Source organism: Anabrus simplex, chromosome 5, assembly GCF_040414725.1.
Source record: "Anabrus simplex isolate iqAnaSimp1 chromosome 5, ASM4041472v1, whole genome shotgun sequence".
NCBI lineage: Eukaryota > Metazoa > Arthropoda > Insecta > Orthoptera > Tettigoniidae > Anabrus > Anabrus simplex.
In genome coordinates this window covers 348,623,737-348,645,727 of record NC_090269.1, presented here as the reverse complement: position 1 = coordinate 348,645,727, position 21,991 = coordinate 348,623,737, and the positions used below count along the sequence as shown (strand labels likewise).

The 21,991-nt window shown below is 40.2% G+C and overlaps 1 protein-coding gene across 1 annotated transcript in view; it reads right to left on the bottom strand.

Moving 5' to 3' along the window:
- LOC136874528 (angiotensin-converting enzyme) overlaps positions 1–21,991 on the bottom strand; it is a 91,628-nt gene that overhangs the window by 51,330 nt on the left and 18,307 nt on the right. The window contains exons 3-6 of the mRNA XM_068227829.1: positions 13,995–14,132; positions 10,630–10,788; positions 5,111–5,213; positions 933–1,076 (exon numbers count right to left, since the gene is read on the bottom strand). Coding sequence (XP_068083930.1) covers positions 933–1,076; positions 5,111–5,213; positions 10,630–10,788; positions 13,995–14,132 — 544 coding nt within the window. The remainder of the gene's footprint in view (positions 1–932; positions 1,077–5,110; positions 5,214–10,629; positions 10,789–13,994; positions 14,133–21,991) is intronic.

The window sequence follows — 21,991 nt, the reverse complement described above, 5'->3', positions numbered from 1 at the left end:
AGTGGCAAATGGTACACTAAAATACATTATTGTCAAGCACTAAATATTAAATTAACAAGAGAATAAAGTTTTCCTATAATACAATATTATATAATTTACGCTAATAATTTTTTCTATTAAACACACTGCTCATCCTTAATAAATTTACATTGTTTACAAAATTCTACTTATCTCCTGCTACTTACAAATATAGTCAACTGATATACAGTATGTGGAATTACTTCAAATGATACTGTACAACTGGTATAAGATTAAAATTTACATTGCATTTATTTACTTTTTCTTTTCTTTACCCACTCTGGAACCTAAGTAGCATAACGACCTGCTGCGTCTTAACCAGAGCCCCTTTTACCACCACTTTTCAGAGTTCCTGTATGTATTCTTTTGTGTGTGTCCTTAATCTTCACATGTTCTGTATTTAGGCTTAGTTCATCTAAGTCTTTTGTAACTTCCACCATCCAGATTGTAGTGGTCTTGCATTTCTTGATGTAATCCTGGAGCCTATAGTGTTACACTCCTTCATTTCTTCCAGGTGATGCCAGCTTTTCTGATGTCCATATCTTCCTGAAGATTTTCCTCTCTATTTTTCTCATATTCCTAGCTTCTGTTTTCGTGTTGTGAATCAGATATTCTAGTATGTTTTACTTTAAATAAAGCATAAAGTACCGGTACCATAACTAAATAAACTTAAAAAATAGTTAACTAAATAAATTTTAAAAGTAGTAATTATTAAGTAGATAGATATGGTACTTAAATCATTTTTAATTATATTGCTAAATGAGCTAAATCAGCTCATTTTCCATATCCTAAACTGTGCATGTCATTTGAAATACCAAGACATTGATATGAACCACATGGTTCTTCATGACAACACTAACTATAGAACACATCCAAGTAGTACCCGGTATTGCAATAATGAGAGTGTTGCATACCATTTCTCATTGCAGCCTCGTTCACCAGCTGTATGTATCGTACATACTTGGGTCTCATGGGTGGTCCCACAGCATCATGCCATGATCGCCAGAAGTAGAGTTGTTCCTCATAGTCTCGGGACTGTGCCATGGCTCTGGTTATGTCTGCATAGAAATTAAGATTGTTACTAGTATAGTCTTTGTCTGCAATTCACTAAATTCAATGTAATTTATTGGGAATAAATCTCAATTTTGCAATCTGCTGAGGGTTAAAGCAATTAAATAAGTATCGAAGATGGGTACGGTACTTTTTCAATAATGTGCATATTTGAGGAATTCCAAGCTGCTGGATCTCTCTGGAGACCGAATGCAAGAGAGTCACATTATTTTATAGCCTTTAATTTTATCAATAGTAAGTTATATCCACAAGTAAATTATATTTATATTCATGTTTATATGTATCTTATCCCAGTGGCATAGGAGTAGTATCTGCCTCTATCTTGGAGGTCCTGGATTCAATCCTCTGCCAGTTTTAATTCTTGACTGAGGGCTGGGTGGGTGTGCGTGGGTCGGTTGGCATCCTTATGTGTCACATATAAGTAATTCAAGAATTAAAGGGCACAAGTATCATACCTAAAGAATAAAACTAAAGCAAATTACATTTGTGATAGTGAATTTTGTTTTCCCCAGTGTGTTTTAATTTCACAGGTTTAAGAGAACATCTGAGGGTTAGGAACAGATATCTACTGTATGTATTCGCATTTGAGAAACAAGTGAGTTGCATACATAGTACAGGTCGTGTAGCTCAAGCTTGCATGATGGAGATGAAGAGTTCAAACTTCATCATCTGCATCTCTGAAGATATTCTACTATGATTCTCAGTTGTCACATACAGCAAATGGTTCAGTAAAATGGACCGTTGAAATTGACATATAAGCAGCATAAATTATTTCAAATAAAAATGCCTGCACACCACATTTGACACATTATTATTATTATTATTATTATTATTATTATTATTATTATTATTATTATTATTATTATTATTGTTATTATTATTATCAGCCCTGTTGACAGAGTCACGGCGGTATAACCGTTACATCCATTATGGAGGAAATGCTGTGATTTCAGCTAGTCCATTAGCTGAGAGGTGGCAGCCCCACCAATGGTCTTACTTCCTTCAGGCTAGCAACCCGTCGGAAGGACATTTGATTGCTTTCAAGTCTTGCAAAAAGTAAAATGCAAGACCGTAACGGGTCACATGGCCCAATACTTGGAAGGAAGATGATGATGATGATTATTATTAATAGTTCATGGTGTGGGTTACTGTAGTCATGTCCTAGTTCGTGAACCATGGGCAATGGCTGAGTGGCCTAGCAAGTGGTCCTGAGAGTCAAGATATCAGTTGCTACGGAATGGGAGTGGGTATCTCAGACATATTCTGAGTCATGGCCCTCCTTGTGCTCAGGCAGCTAGGACTATACAATCCACTGGTGGTCCCTAACCTGTAAGAGGAGAGATCCTCACTTGGACTATGTGTAAGTAAGGGTAGTATCCTTTTTCACAGAATTTACCAAGCTCAGAACATTTTATAGGATTAATGGAGTCCCACTCCCATTTGATAGGCAACGGACTCCTTGGAAACAACTTTCCAACAACAAAATGGAATTCGATGGGGAGCTATCAATATTAGTAGGGCTTATGGAAAAAAGAAAGTAGAACTAACTGCGTCAACAAAGAAGATGCATCTGGATGTGCTAGGAATAAATTAAATTCAGTAAGAGGAGATAACGAGGAAGAGATAGGAGATTATAAAGTGTACCTGATGGTTGTTAAAAAGTTAATGGTATTGAATAGGTGGACCCTTCTCTACCCTTTGATAGTGATCAATTGTTAATAGGACCAAAATTAAATTCATAACCCGTGATGGTGTTAAAAAAGGAAGGGCAGAGGGCTGTTCATCAGAAATAGTATTGTATGCAACATTGTTTCTGCTAGGCACGTAAATGAGCGAACGATGTGGGTAGATTTGGCAGTTGGAGGAATTAGGACAAGAATTGTCCCTGTGAATTCACCATATGAGGGTGCAGATGAGGATAAAGTTGACAAGTTTTATGAAACATTGAATGACATCGTAATCAGGGTCAAAAGCAAGGAGAGGATAGTGCTAATGGGTGATTTCAATGTGAGAGTTGGAAATAGAACTGAAGGATACAAAAGGGTGATTGGTAAATGTGGGGAAGATATTGAAGCGAATAGGAATTTGAAGCTTTTGCTGGACTTCTGTGCTAGTATGGGTTTATCAGTTATGAATACATTCTTCAAGCATAAGTCTATTCAGCGCTACACATGGGAGGGTAGGGATACCAGATCCATAACAGACTATATCTTAACCGACTTCAAATTCAGGAAATCTGTTAGGAATGTACAGTTTTTTCAGGGATTTTTCAATGATACAGACCACTATGTGATCTGCAGCGAACTATCTCTAGGCCTAGGATAGAGAATGAAATCTGTCTGCAAACAAATAAGGGTAGAAAATCTCCAGTAGAACATCTTCGGCACGAACAAATTAGACAGAACTACATGGAAATGATTAGTGAGAAGTTCCAAACAGTGGACACTAAGCAGGTTTGGGATATAGGAAGAGAATGGGTGGGATGCAGGGATGCTGTAGTAGAAACAGCAAGGGAATGCCTAGAAACAACTTTGTGTAAAGATGGGAAAAAGCGAAGATCTTGGTTGAATGATGAAGTGAGAGCTTGTAAACGTGAAAAAAAGGTGTGTCAGAAATGACTCCAGACAAGAACTAATGCAGACAAAGAATTGCATGTAAAAGAAAGAAACAGAGCCAAACAAATAGCTGTTGAATCCAAAAAACCTGGAACCTGGAAAGGCTAGGTCAAGCAGCAGGGAAACCTTTCTAGACAGTAATAAAGAATCTTGGGAAGGGATGGAAAAAGGAAATGAATAGTGTTTTGAGTAATTCAAGTGAACTCATAATAGATCCCAGGGAATCACTGGACAGGTGGAAGGAATGTTTTGAAAATCTTCTGAACGTTAAAGGAAATCTTCCTGGTGACGTCGTGATCAACTGAGCTCCTGAAGAGGAGGAATAAGATGATGGTGAAATTACACTTGAGGAAGTGGAAAGGATGATAAATAAACTCCATTTTCATAAAGTAGCAGGAATAGATGAAATTAGACCTGAAATGGTGAAATATAGTGGGAAGGCAGGGATGAAATGGCTTCAGAGTATAGTAAGATTAGCATAGGATGTTGGTAAGGTACCTTCAGACGAGACAAAAGCAGTAATTGCACCTATCTATAAACGAGGGAACAGGAAGGATTGCAACAATTATCGAGGTACCTCATTGATTAGTATACCAGGCAAGCGAGAATAATTGCTGATACAAGCAAGTGAGAACAATGGCAGGAGGGTACTCAGAATGAGGAGATAAATGCTAAGTTAGGTATTAACTCGATGGATGAAGCTGTGTGCATAAACCGGCTTCGGTGGTGGGGTCATGTGAGGCGAATGGAGGAGGATAGTTTACCTAGGAGAATAAAGGACTCTGTTATGGAGGGTAAGAGAAGTAGAGGGAGATCAAGACGATGATGGTTAGACTCAGTTTCTAACGATTTATAGATAAGAGATATAGAACTAAATAAGGCCACAACACTAGTTGCAAATAGAGGATTGTGGCAATGTTTAGTTAATTCAGAGGCTTGCAGACTGAACCCTGAAAAGCATAATGGTCTATAATGATGATGTATGTATGTATGTAAATTTCATTATTATTATTATCATCATCATCATCAAAATAATATGGGTTTTATAGGATTTTCAGTTAGGTCCTATGTATGTTACTGGAATTTCTAAAATTACCAAAACTTCTTCTGACAAATAACTGGACTGGGCATTACCTCATCCAGGGGTAACTACATTCAGGATAGCCGCTCCGAAGTATTAGGATTCAAGTTATTTGTAAGCTATAAATTTGATTTTTGTTTCGTACTGAAGTGCAATTATAAGAAATAACTTGACAATTTATTTTAAATTTCTTAGGATTCAAGCTTGGAATTTTGTAACAGTCTAACTTTCCAGTTCTAACATGGAACATATTTCTGGATGACCACTATAGACACAGATGTAATTGTATTAATAAGATATCTTATATCATAAGATCAATACTCACCAGGATCAATAACCATATTACAGTATAGATTGATGCGTGTGCCATAGGGGCAGATCTCAGTGCGAGTGTAGATATCCTTCATCTCTGACACCAGTTGTTGGAGCTAAGAACGGAAAACATATTAAATTAACGGACATGATATTCACCCAAAAATTTTCTTAGGAACTTTATGATTCAAAGGAATAGGTGAAAATGGAACACTGTAATTTCATTATCATTCAAGACGAACCCACTCATGTGGTACTATTAGAGTGACGTCCAGTTCCATAGGTGACTGGTCAGTGTCTTAGCCTTTGGCCTTGGAGTCATGTGTTCAATTCTCAACCAGGTATGTTATTTCTAAAGGGTTAATTCCTTTGGCTTCGGGATTGTACACTACTAGAATGATATTATAGGGAAGCTGGGTGGAATTAAAGTGAAGCTGGATTAAAGAAATACCATGGCCTGGCCGGAAATCGAACGCAGAACTCCGAGGCTGAATGCCAAGACGCTGACCAATCAGCTACAGAGCTGAACTAGGGGGCAGGGCTTGGAATGTCTTATCTTGTCAATGTTCAAATTTTCAGATCTCTGAAACTACTAGAGCCAGAGCAGAACTTCTAAATGTATTTAAGAATAAATAGGTACTTATGATTTGAGTAAGGTGCATAATTTCCTTTCACTTTAGCTGGTTTTGAAAGACGGGGGGAGATTAGTGCAGTGGCTTAGTTCCTGGCTTTCCGCCCTGACCTCCTCCTTTTCTATATGAAAGCGTATGGACCACAAATCCTAGTCGTGAAGCAAAGAACCAAATCAAACCTCATCCTGATGGACATTGGCCTACCAAACGAATTTTGCTCAGCTCTAAGTCCTGCAGTTTGCGAGGTGCGAAAAATTCTTTCGTCCTTTATTCTTGGCTTTCTAGACTGAAGTTGCCATCTCACCGTCGAGATTTCGAATCAGTACTATACAATAATGAACAATATTACACTTGTATTACAATTAAGAAGAAGTACGGCGTGATTGAATGAAAACCTACAATCTGTTTTCCAGTCATTGACCGGGTCAGGGATGGAATGAATGAAGTAGATATAGGCTATTAGTACGATGGGGTCGCCACTCCCAAAGTGATATATGAATGACTGATAGATGCTATGAAATGAGAATGGAGAGAGTTGCTGGAATGAAAGATGACAGGGAAAACCGGAGTATTCGAAGAAAAACCTGTCCCGCCACCGCTTTGTCCAGCACAAATCTCACATGGAGTGACCGGGAATTGAACCACGGTATCCAGCGGTGAGAGACCGACGCGCTGCCGTCTGAGCCACGGAGGCTCCCACGGCATGATTATACAATTAAAATAATTTAATATTTGACTACACACTAAGAAACTAACAGACACTAAAGAGACTGCGGTAAGCGGGAGAAACATACCTCAGTATCCATGACCTTAGCAAAAAAAACCTGCTACCCTTGCTCACAGCACTTGCGAAGTCTCCACTACTTGCTGAGGTGCTATACAAATCGGTTAGCCAGGACGAACGACATTTTGTGCGTATTTCCGTTAATAATTTTGTTGATTAAAAGAAAATAAAGGGAAGAATTAGTTGATAAGACAACAGGACATGTAGGCCTACAAAAATAGCTTTTTAAAATAATTCATATACTTCTTAGTTTAAGCCGGCTAAAATGTAACGTAAGTGTAATAGACTAGTATAACTTCGAAACAATATTCTCTAACCCATGGGTAAAAAATGGAAATATCGAGCTCGATTGATTATTATTATTATTATTATTATTATTATTATTATTATTATTATTATTATTGCTAGCGGCTTTACGTCGCACCGACACAGATAGGTCTTATGGCGACGATGGGATAGGAAAGGCCTAGGAGTTGGAAGGAAGCGGCCGTGGCCTTAATTAAGGTACAGCCCCAGCATTTGCCTGGTGTGAAAATGGGAAACCACGGAAAACCATCTTCAGGGCTGCCGATAGTGGGATTCGAACCTACTATCTCCAGGATGCAAGCTCACAGCCGCGCGCCTCTACGCGCACGGCCAACTCGCCCGGTATTATTATTATTATTATTATTATTATTATTATTAATATTATTATTATTATTATTATTATTATTATTATTATTATTATGAATTGCGTGGTGTGGCTATGAAGTTGTTTACATTCGTTAGTATTATTATTATTTACGTAGTTGTGTACGAACTTTATTTGGTATAAATCGTGGTCGTATTATTTGTGAGGTTATGTCATGAAACATCTGCTGTATGTATATTAATATGAGTTTATTTAATGTAAGAACTCGTAATTAACAGTATATAATTTATTATTACCTATATATATATATGATGTATAAATCCAATGCAATGTTGTGCAACTCATGGTAATAGTCCAGGAACTAGAGAGTTACAGAAAATTCCATTAATTGTAAATAGGTTGTTGGAATCTCTCGAAATTACGAGAAAATATGTTGTGTCATATTCTTTTAGAAGCCTGGCCAGGCAATGTATATAAAGACTCAGTCTTGAAGGTTGAGTAGAGTTGTTTTAACCAGAGTTGTGAGTGCAAGTCATTAATCTAGTATGTGAATTCATGTTGTGATTGGCAGTACGCTGACATTCTATTGTGGCAGTTTTCTTATTCTTCGAAACAGTTTTTGTTCAAGAGCATAGTAGTCAAGTGTTCAAGATGGCATTTTTTTAGTGCGTGTGTGTAAAATATGTATATAAAATTTGTAAATAAAATAGTGTACACAATTGACAGCATTTCGTTTGCGCGTCTTTGTGGTAACAATAAATGGAATAAAACTGCAATGTTTCCTCCAAAAATTGGGCGACTCGCTCCCTGCCCCCCGCTCCCGAAATCGCCGCCTATGGGGGCATAAGTCATTGTAACTATTATTATTGGCATGGATCCGGGATCTATCAGATAAATGGAAATGTACAGATGAGAGTGGGGAGCGTAAGGAGCAGGGGAATGTTTGACTCATGCCGAGTAGGTTTACCAGGTGTAGCGAGGAAACTGTCAGCCAGGAAATCGTTGTGCTAGATAATGTTTGTTCTTAGAGAGTAAAGTAACCTTTACGGTAAACTCCCAGAGTACTCACCTTGATTGTCCAGAACACGTTGCCAATGATGCGGGAGACGTCGGATATCAATCGCCTCGACATGTGTGCATTTTCCTGTCTCATGTTTCACAGCGTTGTCAATGTCCTATCGTGTCGCAAACCGTCTCCCACGCAATGGTTTTTCTCACCTTGGGGATGAGATCAAAATCGACGGAGACATGGCGGGTACCTGCCACGTCACATCCATTCTGTCTGACTCACTACTGCTCTCCCATCGCCCTGTGCGTGGTACCTGTCCAATACACCGCCATCACGTGTTGTGTCTGTGTACTATGAGTGTCATGCTTTCAGGACATATGCCCATTGTATGTTAGCACCGTGAACATGTGAGGGGCAAATAGTTGCTATGACTTATGCCCCAACCCTTATATAAACAATACATTTCATCATATATCCTCAGGGCCGGGCTGAGTGGTTCAGACGGTTAAGACGCTGGCCTTCTGGCCCCAACTTAGCAGGTTCGATCCTGGCTCAGTCCGGTGGTATTTGAAGGTACTCATATACGTCGGCCTTGTGTCGGTAGATTTACTGGCACGTAAAAGAACTCCTGCGGGACTAAATTCCGGCACCTCGGCGTCTCCGAAAACCGTAAAAGAGTAGTTAGTGGGACGTAAAACAAATAACATTATTATTATTATTATTATTATTATTATTATTATTATTATTATTATTATTATTATTATTATTATATCCGGAGGAAGATATCTATATTTGGGCCCACGAGACTTGAAGTCTGACGTTTAGCGCCACCGGCGAGTAAAAGTTGACTAACGCTGCTCGAAAATGATCTGTTGCTATGGCAACGATAACAGAGATGCAACATTTAAGGATATCGCCACCCGGGTTGGCTTGCTCTCAGTCGATTTTGTGATATTCGGAGTAGTACTGTGTTAGCTGTGTTAGTTGTTGCTGGTTTATGTTATTATTTAATGTTTGTTTCCTGAATATTATTTTCGTTGTTAGTTTATTTTTTGTAAGTTAATCAGTGGCTAGTTGTACAGTTCTATTCTCTATTTAACATGTGCATTTGTTGGGGTTACTGTCAGTTTAGTGAATATGGAATCTCATATTTGTCGGCAATGACGTGATCTGTCTTAAAAGCCGGAATTATTAGTACGAGCTTAGGAACGGGTAAAAGTTTATTGCATTGCAATAGGCCAACATAGTTGATTAAATATTCAGCCTGTATGAAAGAGTGATATGCCGCAGATTGATATAACTATGACAACGCAGCGTACTTCGTAGTTACTGCTTTCGCCGCTCAAATGTCAGACTTCAACTCTCGTGGGCCCAACTATAGAGGGCTATTTAGTACAGTGGCTTAGCTGGGTTTTTTCACCTAGGTAAACGAGGTTCTAATCTCGAAAGATATTAGGATAATTGTTTACCTGAAATATCACGTGACTTAAGGAAGGGCTTCGGTTTCAACGACTCCAGAATAACTAAGGCACGACAAACTCAGTTATCCTTCATAGAAAAATACTACAATATAAACTGAAATTGGAAGTTTTTCTATATAAATATTTAATTTACAGGTATTATTGAATACAAAACTAACTTCCATTAATGCAGGCATTAGATTCCAACTGATTATCAAGGAGAAGCAATACTTCTACGCGAACGATAAGTTTTTACTAACAGTAATTATCAGGAGGGGGATAATTTCTTACATGTAAATACTGTATAAGAATTTATCAAAGAAGAACTGTTGTTTTCTACATACAAGAATGAAAAGGGAATGTTATACCACGTTCATATGAGATATCAGAGACTATTATTTGCAAGGCGTAGGTACGTGAAAATCATGCTTCGGACATACTTTAGGTTCTGTGATGGTATGTTGTAAAAAACAATATTTTTATATATAAAATCAAATCAAATCAAAATCACTTTATTTGAAAATGAGGTATCTACCTCAATGCAATATGTAATAACACGCACCCCAGTATTACTGCTTGCTCCTGTATGCTGTAAGACACTCCAGTCGCAAGGTCAAGCGACTTGTTGTGACAAACACAACACGCCTGGACGAAAGTCAGAGTAGTAAAAGGAATCATAATAAGTACACGGAAAGATCATGTAACTTGATGTTTACAATCATTCGCTGTGTGTCATAGATACAAACCCCAGTGCCATGGTTGTTTGTCTGACGGTGACCTGTGTGCAGTGAGTACTATTGTGTTCACAAACACTCGCCACGCATACGATGTAAAGCAAAACTGAAAACATTCGTTTTGCCCTTCTGAAAAGTAACAGAACGTTGACGTTGTACCATATTGCAGCAAATATGCTTCCTATGCACTCCTCACGTTTTCGGCATAACTTTGTATTATGGTTATCATGAGAGAGAGCTAATTATATTAGAATAATCAGTGACATTTACGAGCTAGCATACCTCATTGAACTTGTCGTCTGGTAGACTGGATCGTCCGTCTGTTACAAGCATCTTCAACTGTCGTCGGGCGACTGGATCTGGAAGCTGCTTCCAGGCGAAAGCTGTCGCTCGTCGCCATGACAATCTCTGGAACTTGGCATGGAGTGCCTCTTGCTCCAGCTGCGAACAACATTTCAATGGTCTTAATACTGTCTTGATGAAATAGTATGGGCAAACGGACCTAAAACAGCACAGATTATATCTGGATACAGTGAACATAGATCCATCAGAGGAGGGTGATGGATTCGAAACTTAAGAGAGGTCAAAGCAACATGCTGGACTTTAATTAGTATGACTGACTGAAAAGTACAATGCTCATTAGTTTGGATTTCCAAATTCTACGGCATATAAGTCTCTGGTAAGACCCCAACTAGAGTATGGTTCCAGTGTATGGGACTCTCACAAGGATTACCTGATTCAAGAACTGAAAAAAAAAATCCAAAGAAAAGCAGCTCGATTTGTCCTACAAAAGAGTAGCGTTACAAAAATGTTGCAAAATTTGGGCTGGGTAGAATTGAGAGAAAGAAGGAGAGCTGCTCGACTAAGTGGTATGTTCCGAGCTGTCAGCGGAGAGATGGCGTGGAATGACATTAGTAGACGAATAAGTTTGAGTGGCGTTTATAAAAGCAGGAAAGATCACAATATGAAAATAAAGTTGGAATTCAAGAGGACAAACTGGGGCAAATATTCATTTATAGGAAAGGGAGTTAGGGATTGGAATAACTTACCAAGAGAGATGTTCAATAAATTTTCAATTTCTTTGAAATCATTTAAGAAAAGGCTAGGAAAACAACAGAAGGGAATCTGCCACCTGGGCGACTGCCCTAAGTGCAGATCAGTATTGACTGATTGATTGAATCCACGGAAAACCATATTAAGGGCTGCCGACAGTGCGTTTTTAACCCACTATCACTCGAATACAAGCTGACACTTCGTGAGCCAAACTGTGCAGCCACCCGCTGGGTAGTGTGAAAAATAAACTAGATCACAAAGCTAGTTAGGCCTACAAATAGAAGATTGTGGCTTGCAGACTGAACGCTCAAAAGCATAACAGTCTATAATGAAGTGTCCATAAAATCTCTGTCTTGGTTGGTATCATTGGCAAGATTAAGTACCTACTAACAATTGACACCTTTCGTCTAATTTATTTCACAATGATACAATCTCGATGTTCTTAGTTGTGTTTCATTTTGGGCAAAGCAACCCAAAATAACTTAAACGTTTTGGAGGTCTTACAAAACAGGGTTATTAGATTTATGTGTGGACTCCATCAACTATATTCTCGAAATAAAATGTACTCTGAAACCAATATATTACCACTTAAGCAAATGTTTGTTTGTCCAGCCCTTGTCCCGTTTCCCTACGGATGCCCCCGGATGCCCTTCCTGACGTCAACCTCATCAGAGGAGTTAATGAGAGATGAAATGAATGACGTGATATATGATAGTAGGGAGAGGGTGAAACCCGGTGCCGGCACATAACCTACTCCTGTCGAATAGCACCAAGGGGTCTGCTCAAGGCTTAACGTCCCCATCCGACGGACGAATCACCATCAACAGCGTCATATGCCCTCACTCCATATGAGCACTGCGGAGAGGTTTGGAATTTAATCCAGGCTTTTGGCACGCAATCTAGTGATTAGAAATTGTATACCACCACCTCCCCTACCCTGCCGGCCAACATTCTGATGGTGAAAATGTTTTCGACCAACGGGACTCGAACCGGCTAACCTCGGTGTTAGACCGTTTTAGACTTCAGCGCCTTAACGATCATGGCCACCAGGCGGGTATTACCACTTAAGCAAATAATCTCATTAAATGCATCACTTCTTATTCATAAAGTCTTGCATAATATAATGTTCACCAACTCTGAATTTCCTAAAGTACTGACATCCATTCATATAAGATAAGGCAAAAAAAGAAAAAATACACGTTTTTCAAAATTATACAGCAAGGTTTGGCACTAAGGGAGTGCAACACTTACTAGTATCTGAACATAAGAGCGTTCCTGACAATATAGCAATCATCTCTGAAACTGTTCCATTATCTCTGAAACTGTTCCATTCATAATAAGCTTAAGATGTACCTCTTAGGCACTATGAATGAGTAACAGTTATTTATTTTATATTTTTTATTTCCAAAGTCACGTTAAAAGTCGAAAAAGTTGTTCCTCCTGAATTGTTATTTTGATAATAATCCACTTATTTAATGTAATCCTCTCCATTAGGTAAACAGTGATACTCAAAGCACATGTAAAACCACTATTAAACTTATTACTCTTTCACTTTTAGACATTAGGCCTTAATCCGCCATTGTTGTGATTATCTATTGACAGAGCTCTTTACTCTCTGGAACCCTATCTATCAATAAAAATAAATAAAATAAAAAATGAAAAGGTATATTTGTATGATATTCTTCTTCTTCTTCTTCTTCTTCTTATTATTATTATTATTATTATTATTATATGCGAATAAGCCCGTTAAGCCCAAGCAAAGTACTCAGAGGAGTGCATTTGCCTTCCTCTGTGCCCATATTTCGTCCATTCTTTTACTGTGGGCTTCCTTTCTGTGTACAGACCAGCTTGTTTCAGTCTTCTTTGGTCTTTCCTGTTAGTCAACTTGCCATTGTGAATTTTGGATCTGAAGATTACTCTGTTTTGGACATCTGCTGGAGTAATTCCTGCCTGTTTCAAATCAATTTTGATTTCGCCGGTCCATGTCATTGATATTATTATTATTATTATTATTATTATTATTATTATTATTATTATTATTATTATTATTATTATATGATCGTAACATGCTTATTTTCCTTATCTATTCGGCTTCATTTTGAAGGAGGGTTAATTAACATCAGTTTCTAAAGCGTAACAATAGCAGGCTTGCTGAATATCACGAAAATCGTGGAAATTAATCCCTCACTTTGAAGGAAGGTTAAATGTTTATTGATTTATCATCTTTCATATGACTGGGAATACTATTACTGCTCCTTTTCTAGAATCAGTAATTATTCTAGCTCTTATTCGAACTAACATCGTTCCAGATTTATGTACGTTATAAACCTGTACGCATCAGAAAGAGTAGGGAATATCAGCTTTAGAACAATATTTATACCTTGAACACAATCATCTTTTGCCCTCATACATCAGAACTAAGTTGGCTATTAGGTGATGCACAGATAATTTCTTCATGCTTTTCTGTACTTTAAACTGATATCTCGTTTGATGGTGAAATGACCCATAACGCGTTCACGACATTATCCCAAAATTCTTTTTGATGTGTGTATTTATTCCATTCCACGTTAGTGATGATCTGATGTATTACTCACTTTGCGCCTACGGTTAGCCTCGGTGGTGTTGGTGCTGTATTGCCAGCGGGCAGAGTTCACTCTGAAGCACATACTGGAACCTTCACGATCATATTCTCTGAGGAAGTTGAGTGCTTCACCCAGGTTGGTGTTGGGTCCCTGAAACACAAAAATATAAACTACTTTATTGACTACTCGTTCTATCTTCATATCAGGTCAGGATAGGCAAATGAAACAGAGTTAAGACTACCGTACAACCACAGGAATCCGACATTTCCGATAATCCGAACAGAATACGTAAGAGAAAAAAAAAACTGATAATCCCACATGCAGTGTAAAATCAAGTACAGTACTTAAACATAGTGATGTACTTAAAATGGATTATTCAAGCCAGCATAAATGGATTAGAATCCAAATAAACGTCTAGAAATTCTAGTATCTTGAAGATGTAAGTATAAAGTTTCTTAGAAGTGAAGCTTCCACGGTGTGTAGAATTATTTTTAGTTTATTTTCCCAGGCAGCCTGGGAGATTGGTTTCCTCGAATCGAGTAGGGGAATTTCAGTAACCTTGACAAAGAATACTGCAATGTATTCGAAACGTCGGCAAACTGTACGCAATGTACAGAAAACAACAACACGGTTCAACCCGGAAAATAAACTAAATAATAGGTATAAAGTTGTTTAGACATAAAGTTACCGATACTGACGGCAATATCTATCATGTGTAAATATATGCACAATGAGCCTGTGACGACAGACGTAACGTATAGTAAGAGATCGACGTCAATATTACGGGCGAAAGCTAAATCTATGGACCATTCAGAGTTGTGGGAGCTTCGATGGGCAGATAATCCTCAGCTTCAGCCTGTTTTAAGCCATTCTATCAGATCGGGAAAAGAATGAATGAATCTCCCATCTAATGGCAAGGATAGGAACAATTGTACCGGCTGTCGAAGCCTGTCACACTCCTCTAGAGTAATGATTAATGACTGACAGCCAAACTTAAATGATATTAGAGAGGGTTGCTGCAATGGAAGATGGCAAGGAAAACCGGAGTACTCGAGAAAAACCTGTCCCGCCCCCCTTTGTCCAGCACAAATTTCACATGGAGTGACCGGGATTTGAACCACGGAACGCAGCGGTGAGAGGTCGGTTCACTGGACCTCGGAAGCTATGGGCAGATAATCTGGATTAAAATTATACGTTAACATTTGCAGCCGCGGCCCGCACACAGCCCCGTTGGAATATTTCTTATTTTCTCTTAACACTCTCGCTTTCTATAGGCCTATTCCAATCTTTCTATCTTAGAGTTAATCCTCCTTCATCTCCATCTCGATTCTTTCTCTCTCTCCCGTTGCTCTTGATTCTACTTTTTCATCAATATCCATACTTCTCCTCTCTTCTTACCCTGAGGACTTGTTACTTTCCTTTTCCGAATTCACGATCGGGAAGTAATCAGAACTGAGTAAACATGATGACATGAACTTTTTCTTTGAATGATACCGAAGGTTTATGGTGAACCGTCCAGTAATGGGTATCGTTTCATCAATAGGGCAACGGCCAACTGAAGGGCAGTTGGGATATTTCAAGAAATGGGAGGATCTTCCGAAATTTCGGAGGATCTGGCAACACTGCTCTCAGCCCGCTTCTGTGAAATAGCGGGCTGCCTCAGGAAGATCCCATCCCACAGTGGAAACGGGCAGGACCAACTAGCTAGAATAACACAGGGGTTATATGCCTGACATTAGCGCTCCTTGCGGAGGCAAGTTCATGAAAGGCAGCCATGTTTCGAGCTGTCAAAACGAAGCGAGTTGGCGTGAGAACGTATGATCAAGTGAGAGGCAGATGGTGCGTGATGATGATCACCGTTAAGTTTTAAGAAATGAAAAGTTAAATTCTCGCTTTCAAGAATGCCAGCCGTATGCTTGCGTATATATGGTGATTGAAAATCTTCCCCTTTTTAGACTTATCATAAATTATTTCTTGGTGGCCTACCTGTTTATCTTCTGTCGCTGAGAGTTCAGTTTTGTTGCCATCAGTTGTTGGTGTGTGATTCACTGAAGTTTGATATTCAGGTTCTTTCATTGTTTTCTCCGTAGCGGTCCTGAAGGCTATGTGTAACACTCTATGTCTTGTGCTAGGGCATTGGTTTGATGTAGGCCTATTTCAGTCAAACGTACACCAAGCATGGTAAATACAGTATTTTACAAATGTTTGTGAAATACATGAAGTGTTCTTTGTAGATGACAGTCGCATTAATATTTAAAATTAGGCTACAGTTCAAAATGGACAACTTTCAAGGTTACCTTTCACTTAGTAAACTCAGTACTGAGCGAGTTGACCTTGCAGTTAGGGTCGCACACCTGTAAGCTTGGTGGTGGTGGTGATTATTGTTTTAAGAGGAAGTACAACTCTTAACACCAATCAAAGGGAAAGAAATGGAACGTGTCCGACGCTTCGAAAAATGGGGATGTCTGCCATAAAAAGACAAGGACCACGAAGGGCATGAAAATGAATGACTCCTTAGTATTCGCAAACCTAATACCGTCGGGGTTGGAAAAGAACAAGAGTTGACCAAGGGAGGTCGGATAGGATAGATGAAAGTGAGGAATAAGTGGAAACAATATCTGGACTCAGCTAAGGGCCTTGTGGTCGCCAACACACGCACTCAAGTGAAGAGCCCGTGGGTCCCCTTTTAGTTGCCTCTCACGACAGGCAGGGGATAACATGGGTGTTATTCTACCGCCCCACCCCACAACGGATGTATAGGCTTGCATTCAGGAGATAGTGGGTTCGAATGTCAGTCAGTCCTCATAATGGTTTTCCGTGGTTTCCCATTTTCACACCAGGCTGTTCCCTGATTAAGGCTACGGCCGCCACCTTCCAAATCCTAGCCCATCTCTCCGTCGCCAAAAACCTTCGATGTGTTAGTGCGACGTTAAATAAGTAACAAAAAAGAAACTCATTCCAGTACGATACCGTAATGAGAAATAATTATGTTTCCCCTACATTATAATAAATAATTAGGCCTACATTAAGCTTTTCCTTATGATGATGCGATAATTTTTAAAAATATGATCACTGAGCGAGTTGGCCGTGGCTGTGAGCTTGCATCCGGGAGATAGCGGGTTCGAACCCCACTGTCGGCAACCCTGAAGATGGTTTCCCGTGGTTTCCCATTTTCACACCAGGCAAATGCTGGGGCTGTACCTTAATTAAGGCCACGGCCGCTTCATTTCCAATCCTAGACATTTCCTATCCCTTCGTCGCCATAATACCTATCTGTGTCGGTGCGACGTAAAGCCAACCGCAATTAAAAAAAAAGAAATGATCAGAATGATGTAACCTATCGTAGGTCCATTTCGTTTAAAGGATTTCCGTCATAAATACTCAATTATGTCTACGGCTTTTATTGTAATTTATGTTTAACCACAACAGACAAGCAGGGTTGCGATTTCGTGACTGTATGACGATTTTCCTGATATCCTTTTCGAACTACCCTACACAATCAGCTGATCGTGATGCTGGCCTCGCGTGGCAACGAGGATGAAGTGGCGCTATTCGCACTCTATAATTATAATGCTCTACGCTTTTGGCTAATGGTCTTTAGTTTTGCACCAGTGATTCTTTAATGCGTATTTTCAACATTTTTCGTCATTCGAGAACCACGCCCCCTTGCTTATGTGACCACTGGAAACATGGCGGACGTTCTCTCTATGTTATTCTAGCTCGTTGAGCAGGAAACGGGACCTGTATTCCTGCGCAGACCTCTACATCATGTGAACACAGCGTCTCCCTGCTCCAGGTAGGAACGCACAACAAATAGGCCGACACTATCAAAGATTAACATTACACCAAAATAAAGGAACGACAGCGTTCCTAGAGGGTGACTATAGTGAACTGTGCAATTTGTAGGGGGCACTCCCCAGATGTTTCTCATGAGTGGTTGCACATGTTACTCTTTGCAACAGGATTCGTCGAGATTCTTATCGACAACTCTGCAACTGTCCCTTGTCAGGTGGTGGTGATTATTGTTTTAAGAGGAAGTACAACTAGGCAACCATCCTCTATTTAACACTAATCAGAGGGAAAAATGGAAGGGATCCGACACTTCGAAATATGAAGATATCGGCCATAGGAAGAAAAGGGCCACGAAGGGCGTGAAAATGAAAGACTCCCTAGCCCTCGCAAACCTAATAGCGTCGGGGTCGGAAAAGAACAAGAGTTGACCAAGGGAGGTCGGATAGGATAGATGAAAGTGAGGAGCCTGGCACAAGTAAGTGGAAGCAATGCCAGGACTCAGCTAAGGGCCCCGTGGTCGCCAACCCACGCTCCAAAGTTCAGAGCCCCTGGGGGTGTCCCTTGTCAGTCCGGTGGCATTTGAAGGTGCTCAGATACGTCACATTCATGCTGGTAAATTTACTGGCACTTAAAAGAACTCTCTCGAGACAAAATTCCGGCATCTCAACGTCCCGAAAACCGTAAAAAAAAATTAGAAGGACATAAAACAAATAACGTTATTTTATTAATGAATAAACATTACTTAACATTCTATAAGCTGACTTGAGTTCCTTGTTTATGAGTTCTAACCGTCCTTTATGCATCGCATTGCTTCGGCGATTTCCGAGTTTGGGAAGTCTTAAGCATACTTTGATTTATGTGTAATAACTCACAATATGAACGTTTCTTGTAGTTTCTGTCTGTGAAAGGCGTGGTCCCGGAAGTTGGTTCCGACTGTTTTCGGCCCGACGGAGCGCGACTGGACCCCTCCCTAAGTAGAAGGAAGGGCGGTCACCCCGGCGCGTAACGGGGAGGGGGCCACGCCTCGCTGCGTAAAACGCTACGTGATGTTTCTTTAACGGGATTCTCGCAGTGCGTCTTACTAATTTGGTTAACGTGAAACAATGCTCCCTAATAACTTTTCTGAGGCCAGCCTTTGCCTTTGATTCTTAACATTCGGTCTAAAGGGAACTGTTTATGTTGTACGAGATTGATTGTAATGATGTTCAATTAAGACATCCTAAACCGGTCGAGTTGGCGTGCAGTTAGCAGTGCACAGCTGTGAGCTTGCATCCGGGAGATAGTGGTTTCGAACCCCACTGTCGGCAGCCCTGAAGATGGTTTCCGTGTTTCCCATTTTCACACCACTGGGGCTGTGCCTTAATTAAGGCCATGGTCGCTTCATTTCCACTCCTAGGCCTTTCCTACCCCATCGTCGCCATAAAAACCTGTGTCGGTGCGACGTAAAGCAAATTTTAAAAAGGAGACATCAAAAACTGAATGGTAATAGCTGTTCCACTGTAAAATAATGTTTATGTACTTAAACACAGTAATTCTTTTGCTGCAGATTTAAACAAAACATGGTGTATTGTAACGAGACTTGGTAAAAAAGGTAAAGGCATCTTCGTACAGGCCATGAAGGTCCTTGGAGGGATGGAAGATAAAGGCTTCCACTATCAGTAACCTCAGCACTACGCTCTGCCGCCTTTTCACCAAGGAATTACTCATTCTTGGTGTAGGCTGAGGCCATGTGTACCTCTGAAAGTAGAAATCTCGTTTCTTAATTTTTTCGATTTTAATGAGGGAAAATCGAACCCACGGAATTGTATCCTCGTCCAGAGGCGGTGCACCTCCATGTACCATTTTGAACCACATACGAGCCCTGCTTAAATCTATTAAATCTCTGCCAGTAGTGGGAATCGAACCAAGGCCTCCGAGGACGGCAACCAAAAGCGCTTACCGTCAGGCTCGGAGGCGGACACTTGATAGGATAATCTCTGCACGCCTGCTGTTGTTATATGGGCTGCCCACTGCATGATGAAATGTGTGCTTCTGAATAGATGGACCTAACAGTTATTGGCATGTTCGATCTTGACTCAATCCGGTGGTATTTAAAGGTCTTCAAGTACGTCAGCCTCGTGTCGGTAGATTTACTGGAACGTAAAAGAACTCCTGCGGGACAAAATTCCAGCTCCTCGGCATTTCCGAAAACCGTAAAAGTAGTTAGTGGGGCATAAAGACAGTAACATTAGTATCATTAAAGTGTAATTGACGAACTTCAAAATGAATATAATTTGCCATACTTATACATGATATCACCTATCCGTCCGACTCCTTAGCTAAATGTTCAGCGTTAAGGCCATCGGCTCAGAGGGTTCCGGGTTCGATTTCCGGCCGGGTCGGGGGTTTTAATCGCGTGTGATTAATTCTTCTGGCTCGGGGATAGATTGTTTATGTTTTTGTCCTACATTCTCCTCTTCATATTCAGACAACACACTACACTACCAACCACCGCAGAAACATTTCTTTTTTTGCTATTTGCTTTACGTCGCACCGACACAGATAGGTCTTATGGCGACGATGGGATAGGAAAGGCCTAGTAATGGGAAGGAAGCGGCTGTGGCCTTAATTAAGGTACAGTCCCAGAATTTGCCTGGTGTGAAAATGGGAAACTACGGAAAACGATCTTCAGGGCTGCCGAGAGTGGGGTTCGAACCTACTATCACTTAAGCGACTGCAGCTATCGAGCTCGGTACCACAGAAACAAACAGCAATGATTACAACCCTCCACATAGGGTTGGAGTCAGGAAGAGCAACCCGCAAAACAGGGCCTATCCACATGTGCGACACAGTTTGCACCCTTGGCTCCACAAGGTGTGGGAAACATGGTAGTAGAAGAATTCATAATTGTCGTGTACCGACCTCCCCAAGGGTTCGAACCGGCGGATTGTCAGATGAACGGCAGCCGGGATTCGCAGCCGAGACTCGATCTTAGAATATCAAGGGAAATAAATCAGTAACAGAGTAATAACCAGTAATACGGGACACCTTGTAGTTTCAGAACATTTGTTTGGCAATTATATAAGAATAATTAGAAGAAGAAGCTTTTCAGCGAAGTTACAAGTAGTGGAGAGCATTAGTCAGGCAGAGAGCTTGTGAAACGCGCCTACAAAAATATGTATACAACAGAGGATGTTTGCTTGTTTATGTATTGACAAGAGGAGTCTAGTAGTCGGTATTGGAGCAGGCGGCTCGCCGACAAAGAGCTCAAAGCCAGTACAGTTGTACTCTAGTAAAGACAAGGAAACAAAAGTGCAAGGAGAAGGACAAGAGACAGTAGTGCCCAGAGAGCAGCACCTACTGAGACAATTAGTTCAGAATAGTAGGCCTAATTGAGGGCGCCACCTACAAGGCGATCAGCTAGGTAACGCCCATGGGCCCAACCCCTAAGGTAGTGGGAAGGGACCGACCTTTGCTTCCAGGAGAGCAGATATAACCCTAAGCCAGGATGGCGTGGGGCTCTCTCTCGACCAGTAATTCGTACTCTTTTGACCAGGCTCTTTCAAGCAGTAATTCGTGACAGTGAAGTTGTACATACGTGCCACAGGGCAGTATTCGGACTTAGCGCGTAGCCGTAGGTTAGGCTCGTGAAGCAAGCTCTCGTCAGACCAACATATTCAGAACCTGTAAGTGAAATTGTATATAGTGTACATAGTCGTCCTCGGTAATAAAGGACAGTGAAATTATTTCATCTTTTATTTCAGGAGTTGCGGGACAGAGTTCGCACCTACATTTTACCTCCCTACATAACCGCTCGGCAGGACAGGTAATACGCCAACATCATCGTCCGGTGATCAACCTACTAGAACGTCTCGCAGGACAGGTAGGTCACGACATAATATCACCCATTCACAATTGACAAATTTACGCAACGTAAATAATACTGTACACACACATGTGTGTTTAAAAGTGATTTGATAGAATGTGAGGATGTTCTTCTAGAAACGCCTCATTCTGTCATTAATTTCTTTTACAGGTATATTATAATGCTCTGAGCGTTATATTTCGTACTTCGACAGACTGATAAACTTACAAGTTACATTAACTTCTGTTATAAACAATTCAAAAATATTAAACCCCTAGTATTTTGATATATTCACCGTACTGTATCTGTCAATAAAATCCGTTCGTAGAGCATAAAATTCTATTCGTGTTGTCATAATCTTATTTTTGTATCA